Source organism: Brassica napus, chromosome C6 (assembly GCF_020379485.1).
Source record: "Brassica napus cultivar Da-Ae chromosome C6, Da-Ae, whole genome shotgun sequence".
Lineage (NCBI taxonomy): Eukaryota > Viridiplantae > Streptophyta > Magnoliopsida > Brassicales > Brassicaceae > Brassica > Brassica napus.
Genome location: NC_063449.1, coordinates 40,650,198 through 40,672,692, shown reverse-complemented (window position 1 = coordinate 40,672,692; position 22,495 = coordinate 40,650,198). Strand labels below are relative to the sequence as shown.

Genomic DNA, 22,495 nt, shown 5'->3' with positions numbered 1-22,495 from the left:
TCAGTATGTCAATAGACTTGGACGGTGGTCTTTTATCAACAGACCCCTGTGGCATCAAAGTACCATCATAGTCCAAAAGAATAGCTCTCGTCTTTGTCCTCTTATAAGCAGACACAATGTGTTCCATAGAAAGCTTCCTGAAGCTCTGGTCTAACGCCACAACCCTGAAACTGAGACCAAACCCCATTCCCCAACACCTTCTCCTTCCATGCTCACCGCAACTCCTCTCAAGATCTTGTAGGAAGCTACGAGCCCACTAGCCAACATCATGCGTGCTCACAAAAATGGTTGATCTTTCTTTGCTTAGAATTTCTAAGCGTATTTTTAAGATTTCTGGGTCAAAGTGTTCAAGATCCGTCCCATAACTAAATTTCTTTAGGAATTATACCCATAGCAAACTTATGGAATAAAGAAGTGGGTGATGTATAATCCAAGATAAACGTGATCTGAAGAGCAGGATGGGTAAAATTACTCGGCAAACTTAAAAACCAAACAACACTTAGCAAAGAGTTGTTTATGACCCAACATGCATAGTTGTTGTTGCAATACATTACGTGAAACACATCAGATATATATTTACTAACATCATTCTTCCAAGCCCCCTGTTCTTCATACTTTTAACTCACAGCTTCGATACAGGCAATCCTGAAACACCCCCAAAAGAATATACATTTAGTGTAATATGACGAATGAGGAGATCTAAGTACATTACATATCGTTTGTTTATGTTAATGAGTTAATTACCTAAGGCTTTAGAGTTGACAATGCTTGGGCTGGCATTAGGCGGTGAAGCATTTTCGTTCAAGAACGGATCGACCCGGTTCGGGTCACTCCAAATAGGATATCCTTTGATCCTTCCCTGTTAAATACATTTTCAGAATTATGATAATCAAAGTTTAGTCATTTTAATCTATTACAAAAACTATTAAAATGTGAATGCATACGACGACGTTGAGAGCTGCAAGGGTAGCCATTCCTTCACGAGTCCACTGTCCATAATCAATCAGAAAGAAACATTAAGTCAGTTTCTGTTTAATCTACTGAGACATGCACAAAGGAAACGTTTTGAGTTTGGGTAAACCTTGGAAGCAGAAGCAATGTGAGGAACAACAATGGCGTTCTTCATATCAGCAAGCCCTGGTTTCATGAAAGGCTCTTCCTCAAACACATCGAGACCAACTCTGAACATCGGGTTCTCTCTCAGATGATTGACCAGAGCTTCCTCGTCGATCACAGGACCTCTGCTGCAGTTCACAAGGATTGCTTCCTGAAAGCAACTAAATTCAATCAAAACAAAAATCAAACAATAAGAGGGATCAAGAGAAACAAGAAACCAAAGTCACCTTTTTCATCATGGCAAGTCTCTCCTTGTTGACAAGATGGTAAGTGGTTTTGTCCAACACAGGGTGAAGACTTATCTGTTTTTTTGTTTGTTTCAGACACAAACCAGTTCAGTTTCTAGCTTAAAGAGAGATAACACTAACAGTGTAAACCAAAAGAAGTTTAACTACCAGATCAGCCTCACGCAGCACCTCCTCCATGGAAGAAGCTCGTTTCCATGTCACAGGTTGTTCCCCATTTGCTTTCAAGAATTGTCCATAAGCTGCCAATGACCATTGTCTCAAATATAATTAACTTCAAGAGAAAGAGTAAACTGTATAAAAACTGTAAGTACCTGTCACAAATTTCTCAAGGCGAGTGGATTGGTAAAGATCAAAGTAGATCAAATTCATCTTGAATCCTTCCACCTGTTTAGAAATAAAGATGTAAAGAACAAACCTTTGGTCTATATAACAAGGGATCAAGTGCAGGGTCAAGTCCTGAGGGGCTTGAAACAATTACAATTACAAATCAAATGATCAAAAAAAAATATATATATATATATATATATATATATATATTCTCCTTCGGTTTTAAAATGATGCATGTTTTAGAATTTTAAAATTTTGATTATAATATTATTTTTTGTGATTAACTATTTCACATAATTTTTAACCAATTAAAATTCAGGTAAATTTCCCATCTGCTCACGAATTGGATTCGAACTCTGGCTGGAGGGACAGACTCCAGAATGTTTGTATCTCGTCATGACCTGCCCTGATCAAATGTAAAAATGTCAAGCAATAGAGGCTTTACCATCATTCTAGCATAAGCAGACCCAATACGTCCAGCTCCAATAACTCCCACCGTCTGTCCTTTAAGTAAGTTCCCCACAAACCTGCCAGAACCAAACAATCATCTTAGCATCTCTAAAGCGGTTTCTTGATTTTCTTGGTTTTGTCTTACAGATGAGGAAGCCATCCTTCGTACAAGCCAGCTCTCATGAAACCGTCAGCTTCAACAATCCTTCTTGCGGCAGCAAGGGAAAGCGAAGCGGCTAGCTCGGCCGTAGTCTCAGTCAACACTCCCTGTCCAACTCAAACAAAACGATGTGAAACTCTGGTTACCTGTACTCCTTCAGTTATATAAACCGACAAGGAAAGAACAGTCTGTTGTTTTTACCGGAGTGTTACCAACGGCGATGCCATACTTATTGGCAGCTTCAACGTCGACGTTGTTGTAACCAACAGCCATGTTACTGAAAGCTTTCCCTCCTGCTTTGCTCAGAGCTGAAAACAGAGTCTCTCCCCAATCTTCCGTCAACTATGTAAACAAAAACTTAAACCTGTTTTTTCTACTTTCATACATGATGGATGGTACATAACACAGACACTTGTCTTTCATTTCTATTACCTGACCGATGACTCCATCACACCTGTTTCCGATCAGATCAATGATGTCTTCTACAGACAAGATTGTCTTCTTCAAATGGCATATCTATATATTCAAAAAGACAAAACTCTTAGTAATGTTTTTGATGTGTAGTAGAAACTAGAAGGAATCTGAGTTTTAAAAATGTTTACCTCGACGCGACAACCTTGGTCGACCAAGAGGTTGATCCAGCGAGTGCCAGGCATCGGTTTCGTGCTGACGACTCTGTACTTCCCATTAGGATTGTACACTTCAATGGCCACCGGTTTCGACATGGCAGAGAACAAAGTGTTTCTGTGGAGAGGCGTTTCGAAAGAGAGGACCTTGGCTTTTAAAAAAAAGTTTCAGTTTTTTTTAGCTTTTTGTGGTATGAAATCGAAAAGGAAGATCCAACGGTCGATATTGCATGATGATTTTATCTACGTTTTTTTTTTTGTTTTATAACTGTATTTCAGTGGCTAACAATGGACGATGAGTGATAACAACTCTGCTTCTTGTTTATTATCTGAGTATGGACCTTACGTTCCCCATAACGAGATAATGCTGACGTGTCCATTATCCGACTCACTGCTGCATCATCATTGAATATAAAACATAGATTAAACTTGTGATCAGATTATGGTTACAAACAAAAGTTATGTCAAAAGAAAAAAATCAATATTCTTTTCGTTTCATTTAAAAAAACATAAGGTTATAATTTCTACAAAGAGTTGCAGGTTCAGAAAAAGGAAGGAAGATCTACGGCTTCTTGTGGTGCTTCTCTATATCATACAGAACACATACATCTGAAGCTGTTTTCATCTGAATGATATTGACGGTCTGTTTCATCGACCAACTACGACCTGCAACAAACGAGATGAGCCGTACGCTTCATTAGTAGTTGAGTAGAAAGTAAACACAAAAGAAGGGAGGGGAGGGAGCTAACATTGAGGAGATTTTCGGTTTGGTTATTTGCAATGAGAAGAAGGATGATATACAGAACCTGCACCACATTAGAAAAAAGGTTTTGCATCTTAAGAAGACATGAATGATGTTAACATGGATATAAAAGACTCGGTTCAATCACACCTCGCAAGAAACACAGCAGTAACACATGAAGATCCGGTTTCCATAGTAGAGTCTGAAAAGCCAGCTGGTGCTGTCTTTCACATCCTTATGGCTGCTAGAAACGTACTGCCAGAGAATATTATTACAAGTTCCCGCTCGTTAAAAAATTGGAAAGTATTAGAGAAAATTTCAAAGAAAGAGTGAATTAGCGTACCTGTACATCTGAAGCCAATGACTAGCAATATCCAAAGCAAGCAATGAAAGGAAGACCAAGCTAGGCCGGTAGACTTGAGATAGAATCACGAGTAGACAAGCTGTGCTAACTCTATTAACCAAAGAACATCCCCAGAATTTAATAAAAAGATAAGTCGGAAGATCATAGCATATACGTAAGTAAGTAAGTAGGATGATTCATTGCATATATATATGTAAGTAGAAGAAGATTCACCTATCTGTGACCATGTCGAGAACAGCTCCAAAAGTTGAAACTGAGGAAGAAAGAAGGAGAAATGAGTCAAGTTCAAGCTTCCTAGTACATATTATTACAGTAATGGCAAGTCTTGGCTAATAGATCCAATGTTGATCAAAGGTATGATGTTTTAAGCAATGAAAAATGTAGTTTCAAAAAACAAAGAAAGAAGAAGCAGAGAGAAACCTTGGTTAAATACACGAGCGCACCAGCCATCCACAGCATCACAACAAAAGCTGTAGAGATATAAACCGCACTGATCAAAAACGAAGACCCAAAGAAGAAGAAGTTAGTTATCAGTATCACTCACCTGAAGAAATAAAGGAGGGAGAAGAGTGTTTTGTTGGAGAAACACACAGCAAAACAAAGGCAACACAGTTCAAGACAACTCTCATGTACCCTATAAAATAAAATAAAAAAGCAATTCAATTAATCATATCACAACAACAATCACTCTCACGCCAATAAAAAATCAAAGAAGTTGAAAGACCCACCAACAATGTTAGGTATATAAAGGTAAACAGACAACTTCTCTGGTCTACCTCTCTCCTTCTCCTTCCCCATTTTCACTTGCATCTTTAACCCCAATTCACCTACCTACACAGACCAAAAGGAGGAATCTTTCTCATAACCCATCACCGAAAATGCACGAAGGAAACCCATAAAATCTGAGAACAAACACAGCGAAACGAAACAGTTATCTTACTTGTGGGTGGGATCTTCAAGAAGAGATCTGTCAGAAAGAAAGAGGGGATTTGGTAAGTTGTACAGTGTAAACCGAACCGAATCATATTCATTGCCAGGTTATATGTGGCCACTTTCAATATTCAAACAAAAAAAGTAGACATTTCTGGTTTTGGAAGTGTCATTGTTAAATAAACCCTCAGAAGTTTCGATATGTTTCCGATAGTCATGAATTTGTTTCTGTAATCTTACGTAACAAAGGAGACTTGCCTCTCTTCTCCTCCTCCTGCGTCCACGTCAGCAAGAAAGGAGGGGCAAATCGTGACACATCAGCACAGCACCTTCTCTCGTGCGTTTAAAATGTCATTTACGGATCGTATATTTTGGGCTTTGTCGTTTGTTTTGTATTATGTATTTTTTTGGGTTTTGTGAAATTTTTAATATTTGGACCTTGGTATGTTTGGCCCAGAGTTAGATATAATATGTTTGTGTATCGTCTTCAACCCCGACGTGTTCTAAATCCTAATCTCAGCTTCTTAGTCATACACCACAACTGAGTAACGGCTTCACCACTTTATGCTGAAGCCATAAACCTTACATTTAATCTTAGTTAAGTCGAGCCCCACTACTTCTCATTACTTCACAACCTTCGATCTCTTCGGTTTCTTCGCGATTTTGGATCTATAAATAGGCAGCTCCTTCTTGATGGTTCTCACAGATTCATTACTTCTTCCTACTTAAAACTCATACAAAATCATGCATTTCTTCACATTTCACTGTCAATTGGCATTGCATAGGAAAACCGATGTGGTCTTCAAATCACGACGCTTCTGGACCACACCTTCCGTAACAGTTGCCTTTACCAATCATCTGTGAAATTAAACAGATCACGGCGGTTTCCCACATTTTACATTATACATTTGATGTCTTATCGCCATCTTATACCTAAAACTGTTTGCTTCAGAATTTTCTATTTACCTCAAAAGAAGACACCTTACAGTTGAAGACAATAGATTTTGGCTTCTCAGATTATAATCTTTATATATAAAGATTGAGTTTTAGGTAAAAGACAAGATCCTATAAGGATATATCACTCTCTTTATGCGGAATGATTAGACCAAGTTAAAAATAGAAGCTTAAAGCCTCATAGAACGACAATTCAAATTCATCATACCCCTTTGGTTCAAATTCAATTCCATAATTGTGTGACTTGCACGAGAATATACCTCTTAATTATTTTAAAAGTACGATAATTGTGTTTTACACTTAAAACATACAAAAAAACGATTATGATACCACGCTTTGCACTCAATGTCAACTCGACTTTCACACTCCACCAAAATTAGACATAATGTTACAAAGATCTACAACTATATCTCCAAATCATTTTGTCGCTATTATTTATTGTATCAATTTAATTGGTTGTACATTTTACAATGCCTTACACTACAAAAAAAGAAGTGAATTGTATCACTTAATTTATATCACAAAATAAAGTGATTCTATTTTATATCATTTTTGTAAATGAGACAAATATATAAAAGTTAGCATCATTTATAAGAAATTGATGTTTTATTAAATTATTTGGCATCAATTCAGTAAAATGACATATTTTTGTTGTAAGTTGTATCACTTTAACAAAAAATGATACTATTATATAAAGTTATATCAATTATATAAATGATGTATTTATTTTGCTGTTGACATCACTTATTAAGGTGATACTTATAAATAAAACCGATCCTAATAATTTTTTATATATATCATATATAATTATGTTAAATAATTTCAGTTAGAAGAACTGATGTAACAATCACAAAACCAAATAAAACAACCCACTAAAACCAATCCGTTTAAAAACTATTATAAACTTCACAATCCAAACATTACGTGAAGTAGTTACTGATAGATTCTTTGGGTTTGGTATGTTTTTCTGTAATTCAATTAGTATTTATTCTATAACTGTTTACCTCAATCAAAAATCTTTTTCTCTTTCGTGATCCTCATTTCATGAGTTCTTCTTCTTCTCTCAATTTTAAACTTTTTGTTAGTTTAAATTTTTCAACAAATATTATTCATTTCTTTCTTAAATTGAATTAACGTCTCCGGTCTCTCTCTATATATATATTTGTTTTTGTACATTGTCGAGATTTCAAATTGTGATGACAATGAGGTGTTTAAAGAAAAAAATGATGATAATATCTAAGGAAGAAGATGATGAGACATGATGTGTGGGTTCTTGGTATTTTAAAGGTATTATAAACAGATTGGACTTTAGAATAAATCTTAGTTATGTGGCAACTCGTTTTCCTAAAGATTGGTACTATTGTTGTCAGGTTTCAATAGCAATTGGGTTTGATGCTGGAGTATTGTCGTGTCTGGAGTACATGCATGAAAGCAGAATCGTGGTCTGAAGATGAAGAGTACAGGACTGCCTCATGTTGTCTGAAGTATAAATTGGAAAAGTAGGAGCAACAAGCTTCACGCCATGATGGAAGATTGAGGATGAAAATAAAATTCAAAGAACAAGAAGAAAAAAAGAAGAATCTAGATAGAAGAAAATCATGATCAGTTATTTTTAACTATTTTTTCTCTAAATTCATCTATTTTACTGATTTATCTGTAAAGCTTCTTTAGTTTTTTTTTCTCGTCAAATTATACTTTCAGTGGAAAAGAATAAGAAATAGTCAATGCAATTAATTTTTTTATTTTATTTATTGACAAATTTATTTACTGTATAAGAATAATTAATAATATTTAAATTTAAAATTATAAAAATATAATCATTAAAATAATTTCCGAATTTTAATATTTTTAATTTTTAATAATTGATAAATAATAAATAATAAATTATTGAAATCTATTATTATAATTGATGTTAACACTAACATCATTTAAAAAAAAACTGATGTAAGTTTTAGTATCATTTTTTGCAATTGATATGTATTTAACATCACTTAAAAATTGATGCAAATATTCAAATTTTTAACATCAATTATTAATAAAATGATGTAAATTATTTGCATCACCACTTTCAGAGTCATTTATATAAATGATATAAATTTCTTTTACATCATTTATAAGTGACTCAAAAATATAAAATAAATGATGTTTGATCATCTTTTTTTTGTAGTGTTACATCAAACTTATATAAGTAAAAAGAATATTTAGATAATGAGTCCGATTAGTTGTGTTGTAAATGCAGAAATTTTGATGTAAGAATTTGGACTGTAATTTCAAGTGATATAGTTGTAAGTTTTTTTATCTAGAAAATATTATAATTTTTAAACCGTTGAATTAAGAAAAATAAAACGTAAAAGTATATGATTGTAAGTTTAAGGGGAAGGATCTATTAAATTACATCGAGATGAATGAAAAAAAAAAAATATAAATAGTTTTAAGTGAAATGAAACATTTCTACAATTTAACCCAATTAAACACCATAAACCAAAATTACTCAGTTTTTGTTCATTCTGCTCATTACCTTATATATAACTTCCAATAGCCAAAAATTGGATACTAAAAATTTTGAAATTCTTAAGACAACAAAAATGAATAATTTAAAATAAATTTATAACTGTTTAGCTACTTATGTTTTTTATAATAAATTATAATATATATATAATCATACTAAATATATATTCAAAATTAAAATTTAAACAAAAATCCCGGGCGTAGCCCGGGCCAACCCCTAGTTACAAATAAACCTTCGTAGTTCAAACAATGCTTGATACTTACAAGTGCTGAAAATACAACGTATAGACATCGAAACGGTCGTCGTCAAAAAAAAGACATCAAAACTGTCCAATAAATATCCAACTTACATACTTTTACCAAAAACACACACAAAATTTTCATTAATCGAAAAAACATATATACTTGTGTTGATCGAACCAAATTAGATATAAATTTAGTCAATCTTGATTTTCACTTAACCGACATATTTTTAACAGAAATCAAAGTGACTTCGCTTTGCTAAAATATAATAAAAAGAACTAGCAAAATTTAAAATAAAAATATTAAACTTACATAGTTTTGCTAAAAAAAATTATGAAGTTTCATTGATCTTAAAAAAAATAATTTAATTGTTATTTAGATGTAAACCAGGAATCCAAGAAATGAAACGAATAAAAAATTAAATTTGTATCTGATCCAAGATGTAAAAGACACATGAATCTTGTAGGATGAAATAAAACATATCTGAATCCGAATGCGGATAACAAAAAGAAATTGAAAACCAAAAATGAACAAAATTAGAAAAACAAAACCAATGCATCCAACTTTATATAATAATACACAGTATAATTTCAATTCAGACTCATAATTGTATTATTATATAATATAGGTGAGTTAAAAGATGCAAAGTGATCATCAATCAGAAACACTATTCCATGCAAACTTGGTAACAACAAAAAAAACGACCAAAAGTGATTATTGAAGGATCTAACAGTTTTATTCCAGACTCCCAAACTTTGGTCTAATTTGATCATACAAGGCGCCTGCAGAGCGTGACACCATCTCCAATGGAAATCTGAGAGACCTCAACTCGAGTATCCAAAGCCAATTTCTTATTGAATTCTATAAGAGCCTTTCTATATTCCCTCATATGCTCAGGAACTCCCTCTTCGTCCTCAGCCACAAAACCAAACCACAAGGTGTTGTCAAACGCAATGATTCCTCCAACCTTCACCAGTTTCAAAAGCCTCTCATGGAAGTTGACGTAGTTCGACTTGTCAGCATCCGCAAATGCGAAATCAAACTCCTTTTTCTGCTTTTCTCAAATGTCGAATATGATCATTACAATAGTATTTTAAGCTTTAGTTAGTAAATAATATGAACAATCTTTTCTACGTACGTACGTCTTTCACCAATTGGTCTAGGGCCTTAATACCATCGGAGTGGATGAAATTGATCTTGTGATCAACACCTGCCTTCTTGATAAACTCTAGTCCCACTTCATAGGCTTCTTTGTCAATATCTATTGCAGTAATCTATAAATAGATAAAGTTTGTATTGTTATAGTTGCACATGCAAAAGTACGTATGATGCCAACAATATGCTGGATTGTAAATATTTGGAATGGAATGACGTGGAATGGCCTATTCCATTAATTCCATAAAAAAATTTACCATTTGACATGAATGGAATGGAATACTCATTCCATCAATTCCAAAAATAAATAGAGAAAATACAAAGAGAATCATTTCATAACAAATTTGATCATGATCCATTTTTTGCTGTATTTCATTCCTACCATTCCATTTATTTTAAATTCCACAAATTCCATATATGTTTACCCGTTACACTATATCAAGAAGAAGAAACATTACGCGGCCATCATCAGGCAAAGCAAGTGCCGTGGAGAGAAGAGAGTAGCCGGTGAAAACACCGAGCTCGAGAGTGTTCTTAGCGTTCGTGATCTTAAAAAGCATCGATAGAAGAAGACCCTCATCAACCGGAACTTCCATCTCGCTTCTGCGTTTTCATTAACAAAGAAAATTCTATAAGTAAGAATATTTCTTAATTTAATAAACTGGTTATAGCATCCTATTTATTTGATTAAGAAGACTTACAAATTGCCATATTTTTGGACTGTAGCTTTACGAAGTTCCTTAAGCAGCTCATGCTCTCTTGGATACGCTGACGTTTCCAAGATGTACTTTGACAAGTGAACACAACCAAATATATCATAGATCGGTTTTTATCAAGACAAAACCAAACTTTGCAGACTGACAAAACTTTATATTTACTTCATGAAAAATATTGAAAGAAACTTATAAAAAGAAAACAAACATGTTTCAGAGCTTCGGTCTTGAGGATCCCTTTGGTAGGGATTTCATTCGCCATCTCTCGGTCTCGTGATTGAGGATCCCTTTGGAAGGTGTCTTTGTTATAAAAGAGAGAAGTTACACGTTGGTCAGTATTGGCTTCTTCCAATCAAACTAATTGTGGAGCTACGTTTCCAATACGAGAATTAAGGACCAGTAATTATGGATCTTATCTATGACTATTCAACCAAGGCTAGGTATGAAATTCGATTATTTGGATATTATTTATAAAGTAATTATTCAATGAGAATATATTTTTATTTATCATTTGAAATATCCAAAAATATATATAAAAATATGTTTAAAAATTCTAAAATGTATGTGAAACTAAAATATATTTAAGAAAAATATCCTAAGATAGCGCTAAAAAGTTTTTAATCACAAAATAGTTTGTAAGGGTAAAAATGCAAAAATAAATTTCACTGGGGTAAAAAACATTTGTATATCTAAAGTTAACCAATCTAGATTTAAGGTTTAGATTTTAGAAGATGGTTTAGGGTTTGAGAATTAAGGTTTAGAATTTAATATTTATTATAAAATTTAAAATAATAATTTTAGAAGTATTTTTAGAAAAGCTTAGAAAAAAAAATAGAAAAAAAAATCGAAAGAAATTTGATTAATTTTTTTCAAAAAAATTGATTTTTTTTTAATATTATTCTAGTGTTTACTTACTTATACATATCTTTTATACCTTTTTAAATGAAACATACTTTAGTCATTTTCTGCTTATGTGTTTTTTTTATCGTAAAACATTTTAAATCGATTTTTGAGAAAATTTTCTCTATATTCAAATCCAAAAATATTTCGAAAAACCAATTTTTTTATAAAATATACATAAATTACCAAATAATATATTTATAATATCTGAACCAAACCAATAAAAAAAAATCTAACAAATATCATTTTTTTCATTTCATTCGGATACACCAATCAGCTATTAGGTTATACTGTAAACCAAACCAATACTCACATATAACAATAAAAAAATCCAATGAACTAAATAATTTTAACTCAATCCGAATTGGTCCTTTTTGTGTATATGCCTATAAAAAGGCCTACAAGAGATAAGAGATTGGGCCAAAAGAATTCAAAATATCTAAAATTTAACGATTTTAAAAAACAAAAGTGAAAATCAAAAACTAAGCGACAAACCCACTCTCAACTTCCTTGAAAATTCGTTTTGATTGCGAGGAGCGATCCCTTGCCCTACGCACAAGTTTGATCCTCTCCCTCCCCCCCACCCACTCTAATTCTCTAAAGTCTCTTCCTTTTCTCTTTTTCTTTTTTCATTACTAATCTCATCAAACGAATTCAAAATCCAAAAGCTCTTCTCGAGACTCGAGTTATGGTCAAATCATCGGACCGTGTTGATTCTTCGTCTTCTTCAGTGGCGCCGTTCCTGAGGAAATGCTACGAGATGGTTGACGATTCCTCAACCGATTCCATCATCTCCTGGAGTACTAACGGAGACAACAGCTTCGTTATCTCGGACACGACCGTCTTCTCCGCTCAGCTCTTGCCCAAATACTTCAAACACAGCAACCTCTCTAGCTTCATCCGTCAGCTCAATATCTACGTTAGTTTCTTGAATTGCCCCTTTGTTGTTTTTGTTCTGTTTTTTGAAAGCTTTGTGTTCTTACTTGTATATGTTTCTCTGGGAATCTGTAAAGTTGATTTCTTTTTTGATAAATTTGATTACTTTTATGTCAATTATGAAATGGGTATATGCTAATTATCAAGAAAGATTGTTTCTTTCAATATAGTGAGTAAAGTTTGTGTTTTTATTTTTTATTTTTGGTTTCAGGGTTTTAGAAAAGTTGATGCAGATCGTTGTGAGTTTGCTAATGACTGGTTTGTGAGAGGACAAAAGGAGTTGTTAAAGAATGTTATACGGAGGAAGAATGTTCAGAGTACTAGTGAGCATCAGAGCAAGACTACAACAACTGATGCTTCTCAGGAAAAAAAGTCTGGGGAGAGTGAACTGTGGAAGGAAGTTGATATCTTGAAAGGGGATAAGAAGGCATTGGCGCAGGAGCTGGTGAAAGTTAGGCAGTACCAGGAGAGTACGGATACTAAGATGCTGCACTTGGAAGACAGAGTTCAAGGGATGGAAGAAAGTCAGCAAGAGATGCTTTCTTTTTTGGTTATGGTTATGCAGAACCCAAGTCTGTTGGTTCAGTTGCTTCAGCCTAAGGAGAATAACTGGAGAAAGGCGGAAGGAGGAGGAGGAGGAGGAGGAGCGAAGATTTTGGAAGAAGTGACTGATGAAGGAGAAACAAACTCAAAGGGTCTTCCTTTAGTAACATACCAGAAGACACCATCAGAGGGAGCAGCAAAGTCAAGCTCTAATGAGATAAATGATTTCTTGAGAAACGCTGATATGTTGAAGTTCTGTTTAGATGAGAATCGTGTGCCGTTGATCATACCTGATCTATATGATGATGGGGCTTGGGAGAAGCTTTTGTTGTTGAGCCCTTCAAAGAAGAAGAAGAATAAGGTGCAGGAGAAGAATGTGAATGATGATGTGACATTGCACGAGGAGGATGAAGATGGAGGAAGAATGGAACTAGACAAGAGTCTTGCCCTGGAGCTGATAGAAGAAGAAATGGAGAAAGCAGATGACTTTGATTTTGATATTGGACAGCTTACTCCAGAGAAGTCTAAGAATCTTGAGATTCTGACACAGCATATGAGATTGCTTGCTTCAGATCAGTAGCCAAAGAATGAGTTTTTGAACATATATTCATCAGCCTGGAAACTTTTGTTATTATATAATGAAACAACAAAGTTAGGCTGGAGCTGTTCTTATTAGCGTCTTACTATAAGTCTGCTGAGATCATATTTTGTTATCATTTGGTAAACCGCATTTTTTCAACAGGTATTATATGGAATTAAATGCAGTAACGACAACAAGTACATAAGCTTTGATGTTGTTATGAGAAAAATGGAATACCATTTGTTTTAAGTGTTTCTTCTCAGTTTCTTTCAATGAGCTGTAGACCCTGAAAATATTATTAGGCTTGAATTTTATATAAAATGATATTTATATATTTTAGAGAAATATCTTTTAATAACCAAAAAAGTTTTATAACAAAGATAACGTACAAGTAAGAAAAGTAATAAAAATATGTTTCATTAAAAAATAAATGGATACAGTACATAAGAGTTAATTAATATAGATTTGGGGTTTAGATTAAGGGGATCGGATTCAAGGTTTGGATATTAAAGCTTAAGATCTAGAATTTAAAATTTGGAGTATAAAATTTAAAATAATAATTTTAAAAATATAGTTTATTAAACTTTACTCTAGACATTTTGTGTGTGTTATTTTGATTACAAAAACTTGTTTTATTATATTTTACAAGATTTTCGTATATTTAAGAGAGCTATATTTAAAACATAAGCAGAGATCATGTATTAACCAGAACAGGTATAAGTGAGAGTGGTTGTATTGTCAGTGGAAGAATAATAAAACAGTTGTTATCAACTTACTGATTCCTCATCTTGTCCGAACCCATATGTGTGCTCGTGCTCAAGTGTCATAAACAAGACTTTACCTTTTCTCTTGTATTACTCAAATCATCAAACTGAAACACAACACAAAACTCAAGACCATGCCATTACTCTTGTCTGCCGAATCCGATGGCGCGCTGCGAGAACATCTACTGGACGTGGAAGCTTTGTCCGGTCAAGAGCCGAAGATACGTGTAAGAGACTTGACCCGAGTCTCCGATGACGGATCCCTGATTCTGAAAGGAGTGTCCATGGATATCCCCAAAGGGATGATCGTTGGTGTGATCGGTCCAAGTGGAAGCGGAAAGTCAACGTTTTTGAGATCTCTTAACCGTCTCTGGGAGCCTCCGGCGACGACTGTTTTCTTGGACGGCGTAGACATCACGAGCATCGACGTCATCACTCTCCGCCGTAGAGTCGGCATGCTTTTCCAGCTTCCCGTTCTCTTTGAAGGTAAAAGTTGTCTCCTGTCTTCTTCAATCGCCACTGAAATCTAGAAAAGTTGTCTGCTTTAATGGTGTGAACAAGTCAGAGTTTAAATCCTTTGAAGGTTACTATAGTTGGAGTTTGGAACCAATGTCTGGTTTTTGATATGATTGGTTTGGTTTCACAGGGACTGTTGCTGTAACTGTTATTACCAATGTTCAAGAAATAGAAACTAGAGGTGTTTTGTAGAGTATTAGTTTTGATTATTCAGGATTTATGCTTGTATGCATTAACAAATTATTGATTTATTATATATAATATTTTTTTATTTTATACAAGATATTTTAGTATTTTAGGTTAACTACAAAATTATTTTGATGAATTATCAAAATTAGATATACAAAATAAAACAAATTAAGAGTTACAAATTTATAGTATGTGTGATAACATTAGTATTTATATTAATTCAGATCGATTTAAACCGATTTAAAATGGTTTACGAGTCATAAAAGTCAGTAGGATTGATTTGCAGCCTAAACCGATTTTCAAAACCATGGGTTATTTTTTTATGATTGGTTTGGTTTCACAGGGACCGTTGCTGATAATGTGAGATATGGTCCGAACTTGAGAGGGGAGAAGCTAAGTGACCAAGATGTTTACAAGCTACTGAGTTTTGCTGATCTTGATGCTTCTCTAGCCAAGAAGACTGGTTCCGAGTTATCTGTTGGTCAAGCGCAACGAGTAGCCCTTGCAAGGACTCTAGCCAACGAGCCTGAGGTGTTGCTTCTCGATGAGCCAACAAGCGCTTTGGATCCCATATCGACAGAGAACATCGAGGATGTTATAGTGAAACTAAAGAAGCAGAGAGGGATTACGACTGTGATCGTCTCTCACAGTATCAAGCAGATCCAGCGAGTTGCGGATATCGTCTGTCTTGTTGTTGATGGTGAGATTGTTGAAGTTCTTAAACCTGATGAGCTTTCTCAAGCTACACATCCAATGGCTAGGAGGTTTCTTCAACTCAGTTCTTGAAAATGACAAAATGATGTCTGAATGTAACAACAAAATACATTTTAAAGGTTTTATGTTATGTTTATGTTGTGCAATAAAAGAAAGACCAATGAATATGTAAGCATGTATATGCACAGCAAATGTATCAAAGAATTGGAGTTTAAGACAATCTTTAGAAACTTGGTTTGGTGAAGTCTGTGTCCACTGAGTTAACAGGAACAACAGCAGGAGCTTTAGGTGACGTGTCATCAAGTTGGACAATCTCCTTTCTTCCCTCTCCTCCATCCTCAGCCCTAACCGCCTTTGTCACTGCACCAAAGGCGTTTGATAGCCACGAAGCTCCGCTTGAGACATAAGGATTCGCCATCAAAGCCGTTCCTGCGCTAATCGCTCTCTCCTCAGCAGCTGCTAGAGCGGATTTTGTGATCTCCCTCACTTGATACCGCTCGTCCACCTCTCTCAGCTTTTCGTTCACCACGGTAGTTCCTATGCTTAGCTTCTCGCTCAAACCCATCTTGTTGTCGAGGGAGGCAATGGTTGCTGAAGCGTTTGAGACTAGGTTGTGTCTGTCGTCAAAGGCTTTGGCTTTCTCCATAGCGTCTTTGCCAACAGCATAACCTCTTTCCATCATGGTGCTTACCACATGTTCAGCTTTCTTGACAGTGAAGCCATTAAATGAATATTCCTGCTGCAAACAGAGGAGACAAACATGAAAACTGAAGGTGAAACATTAAAAGCAAAGAGTTACGTTCATTTTATTTGTCGTATTAAAAAAATAATTAGATTTCATCTTATAAAAATAGAAAAACTAGTAATTAATATAGTGAAAACAAAAACGACAATTAAAATGAAACAAATTTTAAACTCTAGAACGAAAATTAATTTGAAATGGAGGGAGTATCTTTTTGGGATTTACCGAGTCAAGTGCAAGGGCTTCTGGTGGTAGGTCGTAGTTCACAGCAGGAGTAATACTAACACGATGATCAGCAATGACAGCTCCCTGAAGGAAAGTAATGTAAATATCTTTACATTCCCACAATATGCTCACAGAAAGAAAATAAACACATAAAGAAAATACCGTTAAGAGCATAGCAGTTTCTGCTCCTTGTGGATCCTTGAAGGTAACATAAGCAAGCTGAGTTTCTTGCGTTTCACTGTGATGATGATAAGTAACTAAGATTAGATATTTTGGGTAAAGATCATGTTAACAAAGGACAAGTTTTTTAGTTCAACCTGCGCATCTCGATGTAGTGAATGTCACCAGAGAAAGAAAAGAACTCATTGAGATCTTTCTTGGAGACATTGAGTGAAACATTGCTAATTTTCACAGTTTTCACCTGCAACAAGAACGGATCCGAATCAAGGCTTATTATTATACATTGTCTAGCAACTTATTAACCATTCAAAAGATCATTCGAGAAACATTGTGCTTACGGGGGAAGTAGTAGGCTGGGAATCCATGAGAATGTTGTTCTGAGATTGATCCATGGGAATGAAAGCAGCCTGTAGAGAGAGGGAGAGAGATCAATATTCATAAAAGTCATAAAAAGAAAGCCAAAGGTATATCGAATCTTGGTAAGTTGAATCTATTGACTTGCTTCTAATTGATTAAAGTTAGCATATTGGGAACAGAATACTAGATTTAAAGACAAAAACTTTGAACTGAAGAAAGTTTTTTTTTTCTTTTTCTTTAGGTAACCGACCGACACAGTGAAGAGATCTCAGACTTTTATTCAAAAGATCATCAGATCAAGGGTCGGTGTAAAGTTGATGATGGTTTTAGCAGATTCATCAAATTTTTCAGTAGAACGTAAGCCACCACTTTGACGGGGAAACAAAGAATAAAACATAACCTTTTATCTAATAAGATCTGAAAATAGGCGACGAAACATAGACTTGGACCCGAATCTAAAGAAACGGAAGGAAGAAAAAGAAGAAGATGGGGGCGTGAATGGAGAAAGCTTACCGACATTGTCGCAGAGCGGTGGAGAATGGGAGAAAGTGTAAAGTGGGAGAAATCTAATCAACTGGAGAAGAAAAAGGGTTGCAAGTCAGAGAGAGACTTCACCAGAAATATTATTATTTTGACGTTTCTTTTCTTTTTTTCTAATGTTAGAAAAACGGGAAATTTATTTAGGAAATTCATGAGTAGTAACCAAAAAAAAAAAATTATAATGAACAGACAAAAACAGCTACATAAAATTTATAATATTATATTATAAAATATCATTTACATGCAAATACAATACATACCCAATTCTCACTTTTCAGCTTTTATGTACCTTCTCTCATTTGTTTGAACTTATACTTTTCTGTATTTAAAAATTGATATAAGTATTTAGACATTAAAAACAAAATTAATACTCTCATTTATCTATTATTTTTAGTTTTATTTGTAATTAAAATAATATTTTATTTATCTTTTCATAAATTTACTCACTCATGTATTTTAATATTTTATTGTTAAAACCAGTTACATTTATTAAATTTTACAATATCTAATTCTTAACTATATAAACAAAAGGTAAAACATCAGTCCTTCAAATTTGGATTCTAGAAAATAAATAATTCAGACTCAAAAATATACTGAAAATATATATTTCTGTGCATATATTTTAGTTTAAGAAAACAGAAAGAGAATTATTATAAAAATAAATATGATTTAAACAAAAAATATTTTTCTTTAGAAGAGCTAACTCACTCTTTACACATATTTCATATGTCTAACTATATTAAAATAGATTCCACGAATATTCAATATGTATAAGGATCACAAAGTTGATCTTAAATCCCAAAACGGTTGTATTGGATCAGAGTTTATGGGATTTTAGTTGCTTCGTGTCTCAACAGTGAACAATCGCAAAAGAGAACCCAGACTAATTATTCATGATCCTTTCTTTGTCACTTTGCATCCCATGTTAGGTTCATGGGAAGCTTTAAGACAAGTCAGAAAAATGGGATGAGATTGTCCTGTGATGAAGAAGAGTAGTATGGCTATTTGTCCTGCGATAGCTTTTCTTCTTTGCCAAAATGATCCATGGGGTCTCTTTGTACATATTTTCCTAACAATTACCAAAATCGCTTCATCGAATATTAAACATGTATAAGAACGCAAGGATGATCTCATATCCTCATATACCAAAAAGAAAGATGTAACTGGATCTGAGTCGAGTGCAACCCGGTTGATCCACTCTCCACCTGTGCAAACTCTTTCCTGCTGAGGTGTTACCACATGGAAACCTTTCTTCAATTCTCAGTAGTTTTTAAGAGTCGGGCTAGTCGTTGTGTAGATGGGAGGAGTTTCGCCTTCTGCATCTGTTAATATACCAAGTTGCATGTTTCCTAAGTCCCATGCCGATGAGAACTTTGAGACTTGTGAGCATTATACATGTTATGACAAATAAAAAGACCATCCACATCACTCTCCATGGGAGTGGACTACAAGGCAAGTGTGCTGCATATACTGGAGTCAGTACTCTGATCACCTGAAACTCAAAAAACACACATTCATTTTGACTTAACACAAGCGAGTGATTCATAAGTTTCTAGGCCAAAAGGGAAGAAGAATATACCACACAAGCGGGTGCAATGGGTACGAATGTGAGATTTGTCTTTCTATCTTCTGGGCGGATGTTCAAAGTCTGACAAAGAGGATTACCATAAAAAGATAAATAGGTGTTTCTAACGCAACACTCAATACAGCAATAGAATTTATAGGGCCAATGTAACAGCAAGATAGATAAAGAAGGTTATATCATCAGTACCTGCTCGCAGAGAGCTTGAAGAAACTCAGAGTACGCTATAGGTCTGATGCCATTGAACTTGGCAAGAAATGAATGCTTGATGATGTCTATCATCATCTCACAGAAGAAGACCATAGTAGCATTCTGCAGAGTCCATGTAAAATTAATTAAGAGCAACCTGTATAGAGACTCGTGTGTAATTTATCAGTACTTACGTAGATAAAGTTTCCAAGCCATGGACCTTCAGCTTCGAGAATGTTTTGAGCCAAAACAGACACCAGGAAGGCTGATATGTGGAATCTCTCTATTGCATCTGGTAGAGAAATAGTAAAACAACCAGATCATACCAGTTAATAGCTTGAATGAGAGTCCCAAAGGGATGTTCAAAGCTGTATGGGGCACATAATTGTTAGATACAAAATTCCACGAAAGGGAATGGAGCAAAAGCTTACCTGCATATACTAGACCATGAATGTTGTCTTTGCTGAAACGCTTGAAGACACTGCTCTTGATCTCAGCAAAGTTATTTGACACCAGAAGGGCCAACAAGGCATTGTTGTGAGCAACAATACAAGTTGACAACGTAATTGCCTGAGCTAATAGAATGAATGAATGGAGAAGTGAAGAGACAGTCAAGGAGACAAGAGAATAACGATGTGAAAATTAGTCAACAGAAATCAAACTAGCAATCAAGTAATAAGGATATTCGACGCAACCATAGTTAATGCCAGGTCCGAAACGAATCTCCAAGCACAAAATCTCAGTTTCTCAGGAGGGGAAACAGCCAGTCCCGCTGCGGAACTGAACAGAGCCCCAAATACATCTCCACAAAAGCTTTGACAGAGTCTATCAAATATCTGAAACACAATATCTGTATTAGTACCAATTGGATAGAGAAGGACTGAAGGAACAAGCCGGACAGAAGCTGAATGGATATGAAGGGGGTTTACGTTACCTCTAAGATATTATAAACCACATATAGTTTTATGGTACTTTGACCACGAATCATATGGTAAATTAAGCTGATATCTGTCAAAATAAAACAAATTAGAGAACTGTTTGAGAATCCCTTTCCACATCACTTTGATGAGCTGAACAGAAAAGTCCATTCTGATAATGATAAGTGACAAAGTATGCAAACCATGGTATCACTACACCTGTTTTTTATAGATTAAACTTAAAATATATAACAAGTTTATGCAAATCAAGAAGATTATACTGCACCTGTTCTGCCAAGAAGAATGGTACCAGAAGCCAAAACAAGAAAACAAGCAAGATCAGACAGCTCCGATGAGGAAGGCCTCCTGAGCTGCCTGCCACGAATGCTACTAAGTTACTTCCTCACAAAATTATATATATCAAGGAATGTAGAAAGTGACTCACCTGTGCTTAAAAGCATCCCAGAATGTCAGCAGGACTCTTATTGGCATGACAGTCAACAATGACAGAAATGAGTTGACGCAGACAAAAAAGCCAGTGTGTAGAAGCTGCATTAAAATTCTTAAATATGTGAATAACACAGGTAGCTAAACCAAGAACGTTCACACTCTGAGATAAAGAAGAGAGCCAGTGTTTGTTTTCACCACTTCGCATCGCCAAGGCAAGCGGAAGATCATATCATATATCCTCTCCCGTTCAACATCATTCCCAGAAGCAACTGTGCTCCGTAACGAGACCCCACCATAAATCTCCCCCGTAAAGTACTTCATAGGTGACCTCGTCTCAGCACTAAGAACTGATAACAACAATAGCAAACCATTAGAGACACACACAAGAAGGAAGAGAGCAGTCAATGAAAGATTGAAACTTACAATCAGGATCATCAGCCATAAGCTGTTTCCAGTCCAAAGAAGATTCAGTGTCAAGCCTCGTCACCACCACATTCCCATTAGTCTCACTTCTCGGAAACTGATTCTGCACCTCCTCAAACGGTAGATTCTCAGAGGAGCTTACCTCTTCTACGTATGACTTCTTATCAGAAGCCAAGGTCTCAGAGGATCTCTCATCGTTAGTCGAGTCGATACTACTCCCGTTAACGTTCCTCTGCCTCAGCTTCCCGAAACTAAACCCGTTATGCTGAACAGTCTGCGTCACGACTGTACTTCCACCACCGCCACCGCCGAAGTAATTCAATCTGTTTTCGAAAATTGATCTTTCACCTTCGTCACAGGAAGCCCAGCTCGGATCCTCCATGGATGTAAATTGAGGATCGCCATTCTCAGGGATAGTCTCGACTTTGTTGTGCTTCTTCTTCTTCTTCTTCCTGTGTCTCCTTCGCTTAGGCGATGATTCAGCGGAGTCGTTTCCGCTGATCGGATCTGAGCTGGATCGGGGGATTGGAGGAAGTGAATCGTCCTCCAAGGAGCTGAGAATCTCGAAGGAGAGTTTTCTCCCGGTGGACCTAACCGTCATTGTCTTACGTATACGGAAGATGAACAGAGACGCGAAACATATACAAAAAGACCCTAGAAAAGCAGAGAGCGCAGACGCGGTTCTCGGAAACGCCCTTCTGATGCGTGGAAGGCGTCGTACGTTTTGATGCGATTCAAGTGAGTTGATGACGTAGCATACCAATTATATAGTGACAAGTGTCTCCCTGAAGTCGCTTTCACATGCTTAGGTGTGACAAAAGTGTGATTTCCCATTCCACTATAATCAGATCCCTATGTGTACAGTAGATCTTGATATAGGTCTGACCATTTTGGTTTTGGGTCGATTTAGTTTTTTTTTCTCCTAAAAATATACTTATATTTTGGGATATTTATAAAGTTCGATTCAATTACTCAGTTCGGATAAAAACGTTAGAAACCGGTTAATACCCAAAAAATTTCGAGTCTAATTTGATTCTAATATATTTTTAATTTTAAGAATATTTTTGTTTACTTTGGACAATTTCTTAGATATTCAGGTTTTTTTAATTCGTTTTGTTTTGATAAAATATCGAATAATTTAAAATATATCTGGAAAAATTTAAAATTTTAGATATGTCAGCTTAAACATATAATATTTTTATAACTGTTTTT

At 35.1% G+C, this 22,495-nt stretch overlaps 7 protein-coding genes across 10 annotated transcripts; 2 read left to right on the top strand and 5 right to left on the bottom strand.

Moving 5' to 3' along the window:
- Positions 1-459: 459 nt before the first annotated feature.
- LOC106406114 (glycerate dehydrogenase HPR, peroxisomal-like) lies at positions 460-3,216 on the bottom strand. Its single transcript, XM_013846706.3, has 12 exons — positions 2,904-3,216; positions 2,734-2,817; positions 2,503-2,643; positions 2,287-2,408; positions 2,137-2,218; positions 1,676-1,748; positions 1,512-1,603; positions 1,344-1,418; positions 1,082-1,267; positions 945-989; positions 745-859; positions 460-645 (listed from the first exon to the last, which is right to left on the bottom strand). The coding sequence occupies exons 1-12, from the start codon at positions 3,024-3,026 to the stop codon at positions 623-625; spliced, it is 1,161 nt and encodes a 386-aa protein (XP_013702160.1). The 5' UTR covers positions 3,027-3,216; the 3' UTR covers positions 460-622.
- A 216-nt stretch (positions 3,217-3,432) lies between these two features.
- LOC106353994 (CDP-diacylglycerol--inositol 3-phosphatidyltransferase 1) lies at positions 3,433-5,365 on the bottom strand. The gene is given in 9 exon segments (XM_048761125.1): positions 3,433-3,593; positions 3,677-3,733; positions 3,820-3,924; positions 4,013-4,123; positions 4,247-4,286; positions 4,454-4,503; positions 4,578-4,633; positions 4,636-4,667; positions 4,762-5,365. Coding segments are annotated over 7 exon segments (399 nt in total). The 5' UTR covers positions 4,844-5,365; the 3' UTR covers positions 3,433-3,593; positions 3,677-3,733; positions 3,820-3,896.
- Positions 5,366-9,222: 3,857 nt separating this feature from the next.
- On the bottom strand, positions 9,223-10,916 carry LOC106414755 (putative caffeoyl-CoA O-methyltransferase At1g67980). Its single transcript, XM_048761124.1, has 5 exons — positions 10,745-10,916; positions 10,525-10,610; positions 10,282-10,426; positions 9,811-9,942; positions 9,223-9,719 (listed from the first exon to the last, which is right to left on the bottom strand). The coding sequence occupies exons 1-5, from the start codon at positions 10,796-10,798 to the stop codon at positions 9,438-9,440; spliced, it is 699 nt and encodes a 232-aa protein (XP_048617081.1). The 5' UTR covers positions 10,799-10,916; the 3' UTR covers positions 9,223-9,437.
- Positions 10,917-11,953: 1,037 nt separating this feature from the next.
- Positions 11,954-13,750, top strand: LOC106402333 (heat stress transcription factor A-8-like). The gene is made up of 2 exons (XM_013843046.3): positions 11,954-12,355; positions 12,584-13,750. Exons 1-2 carry the CDS (start codon positions 12,125-12,127, stop codon positions 13,493-13,495), a joined length of 1,143 nt encoding a protein of 380 aa, XP_013698500.2. The 5' UTR covers positions 11,954-12,124; the 3' UTR covers positions 13,496-13,750.
- Positions 13,751-14,242: 492 nt separating this feature from the next.
- Positions 14,243-15,898, top strand: LOC106406413 (ABC transporter I family member 17). The gene is made up of 2 exons (XM_013847073.3): positions 14,243-14,745; positions 15,308-15,898. Exons 1-2 carry the CDS (start codon positions 14,394-14,396, stop codon positions 15,748-15,750), a joined length of 795 nt encoding a protein of 264 aa, XP_013702527.2. The 5' UTR covers positions 14,243-14,393; the 3' UTR covers positions 15,751-15,898.
- Positions 15,769-17,842, bottom strand: LOC106406414 (binding partner of ACD11 1). Of its 3 annotated transcripts, none has more exons than XM_048761121.1 (6): positions 17,696-17,842; positions 17,164-17,232; positions 16,963-17,066; positions 16,808-16,883; positions 16,646-16,729; positions 15,769-16,417 (listed from the first exon to the last, which is right to left on the bottom strand). In XM_048761121.1, the coding sequence occupies exons 1-6, from the start codon at positions 17,699-17,701 to the stop codon at positions 15,902-15,904; spliced, it is 855 nt and encodes a 284-aa protein (XP_048617078.1). In that variant the 5' UTR covers positions 17,702-17,842; the 3' UTR covers positions 15,769-15,901. The 3 variants fall into 3 exon arrangements, with proteins under 3 accessions (XP_048617078.1, XP_048617079.1, XP_048617080.1); XM_048761122.1 differs by having other exon boundaries at positions 15,769-16,414; XM_048761123.1 differs by lacking the exon at positions 17,696-17,842 and adding an exon at positions 17,583-17,623.
- A 500-nt stretch (positions 17,843-18,342) lies between these two features.
- On the bottom strand, positions 18,343-22,008 carry LOC106402528 (protein POLLEN DEFECTIVE IN GUIDANCE 1). 2 transcript variants are annotated; one of them, XM_048761119.1, is made up of 11 exons: positions 21,284-22,008; positions 21,056-21,207; positions 20,856-20,959; positions 20,697-20,785; positions 20,428-20,501; positions 20,179-20,329; positions 19,925-20,092; positions 19,688-19,785; positions 19,494-19,616; positions 19,302-19,370; positions 18,343-19,214 (listed from the first exon to the last, which is right to left on the bottom strand). In XM_048761119.1, the coding sequence occupies exons 1-11, from the start codon at positions 21,882-21,884 to the stop codon at positions 19,005-19,007; spliced, it is 1,839 nt and encodes a 612-aa protein (XP_048617076.1). In that variant the 5' UTR covers positions 21,885-22,008; the 3' UTR covers positions 18,343-19,004. The 2 variants fall into 2 exon arrangements, with proteins under 2 accessions (XP_048617076.1, XP_048617077.1); XM_048761120.1 differs by having other exon boundaries at positions 20,697-20,776.
- Positions 22,009-22,495: the final 487 nt, after the last annotated feature.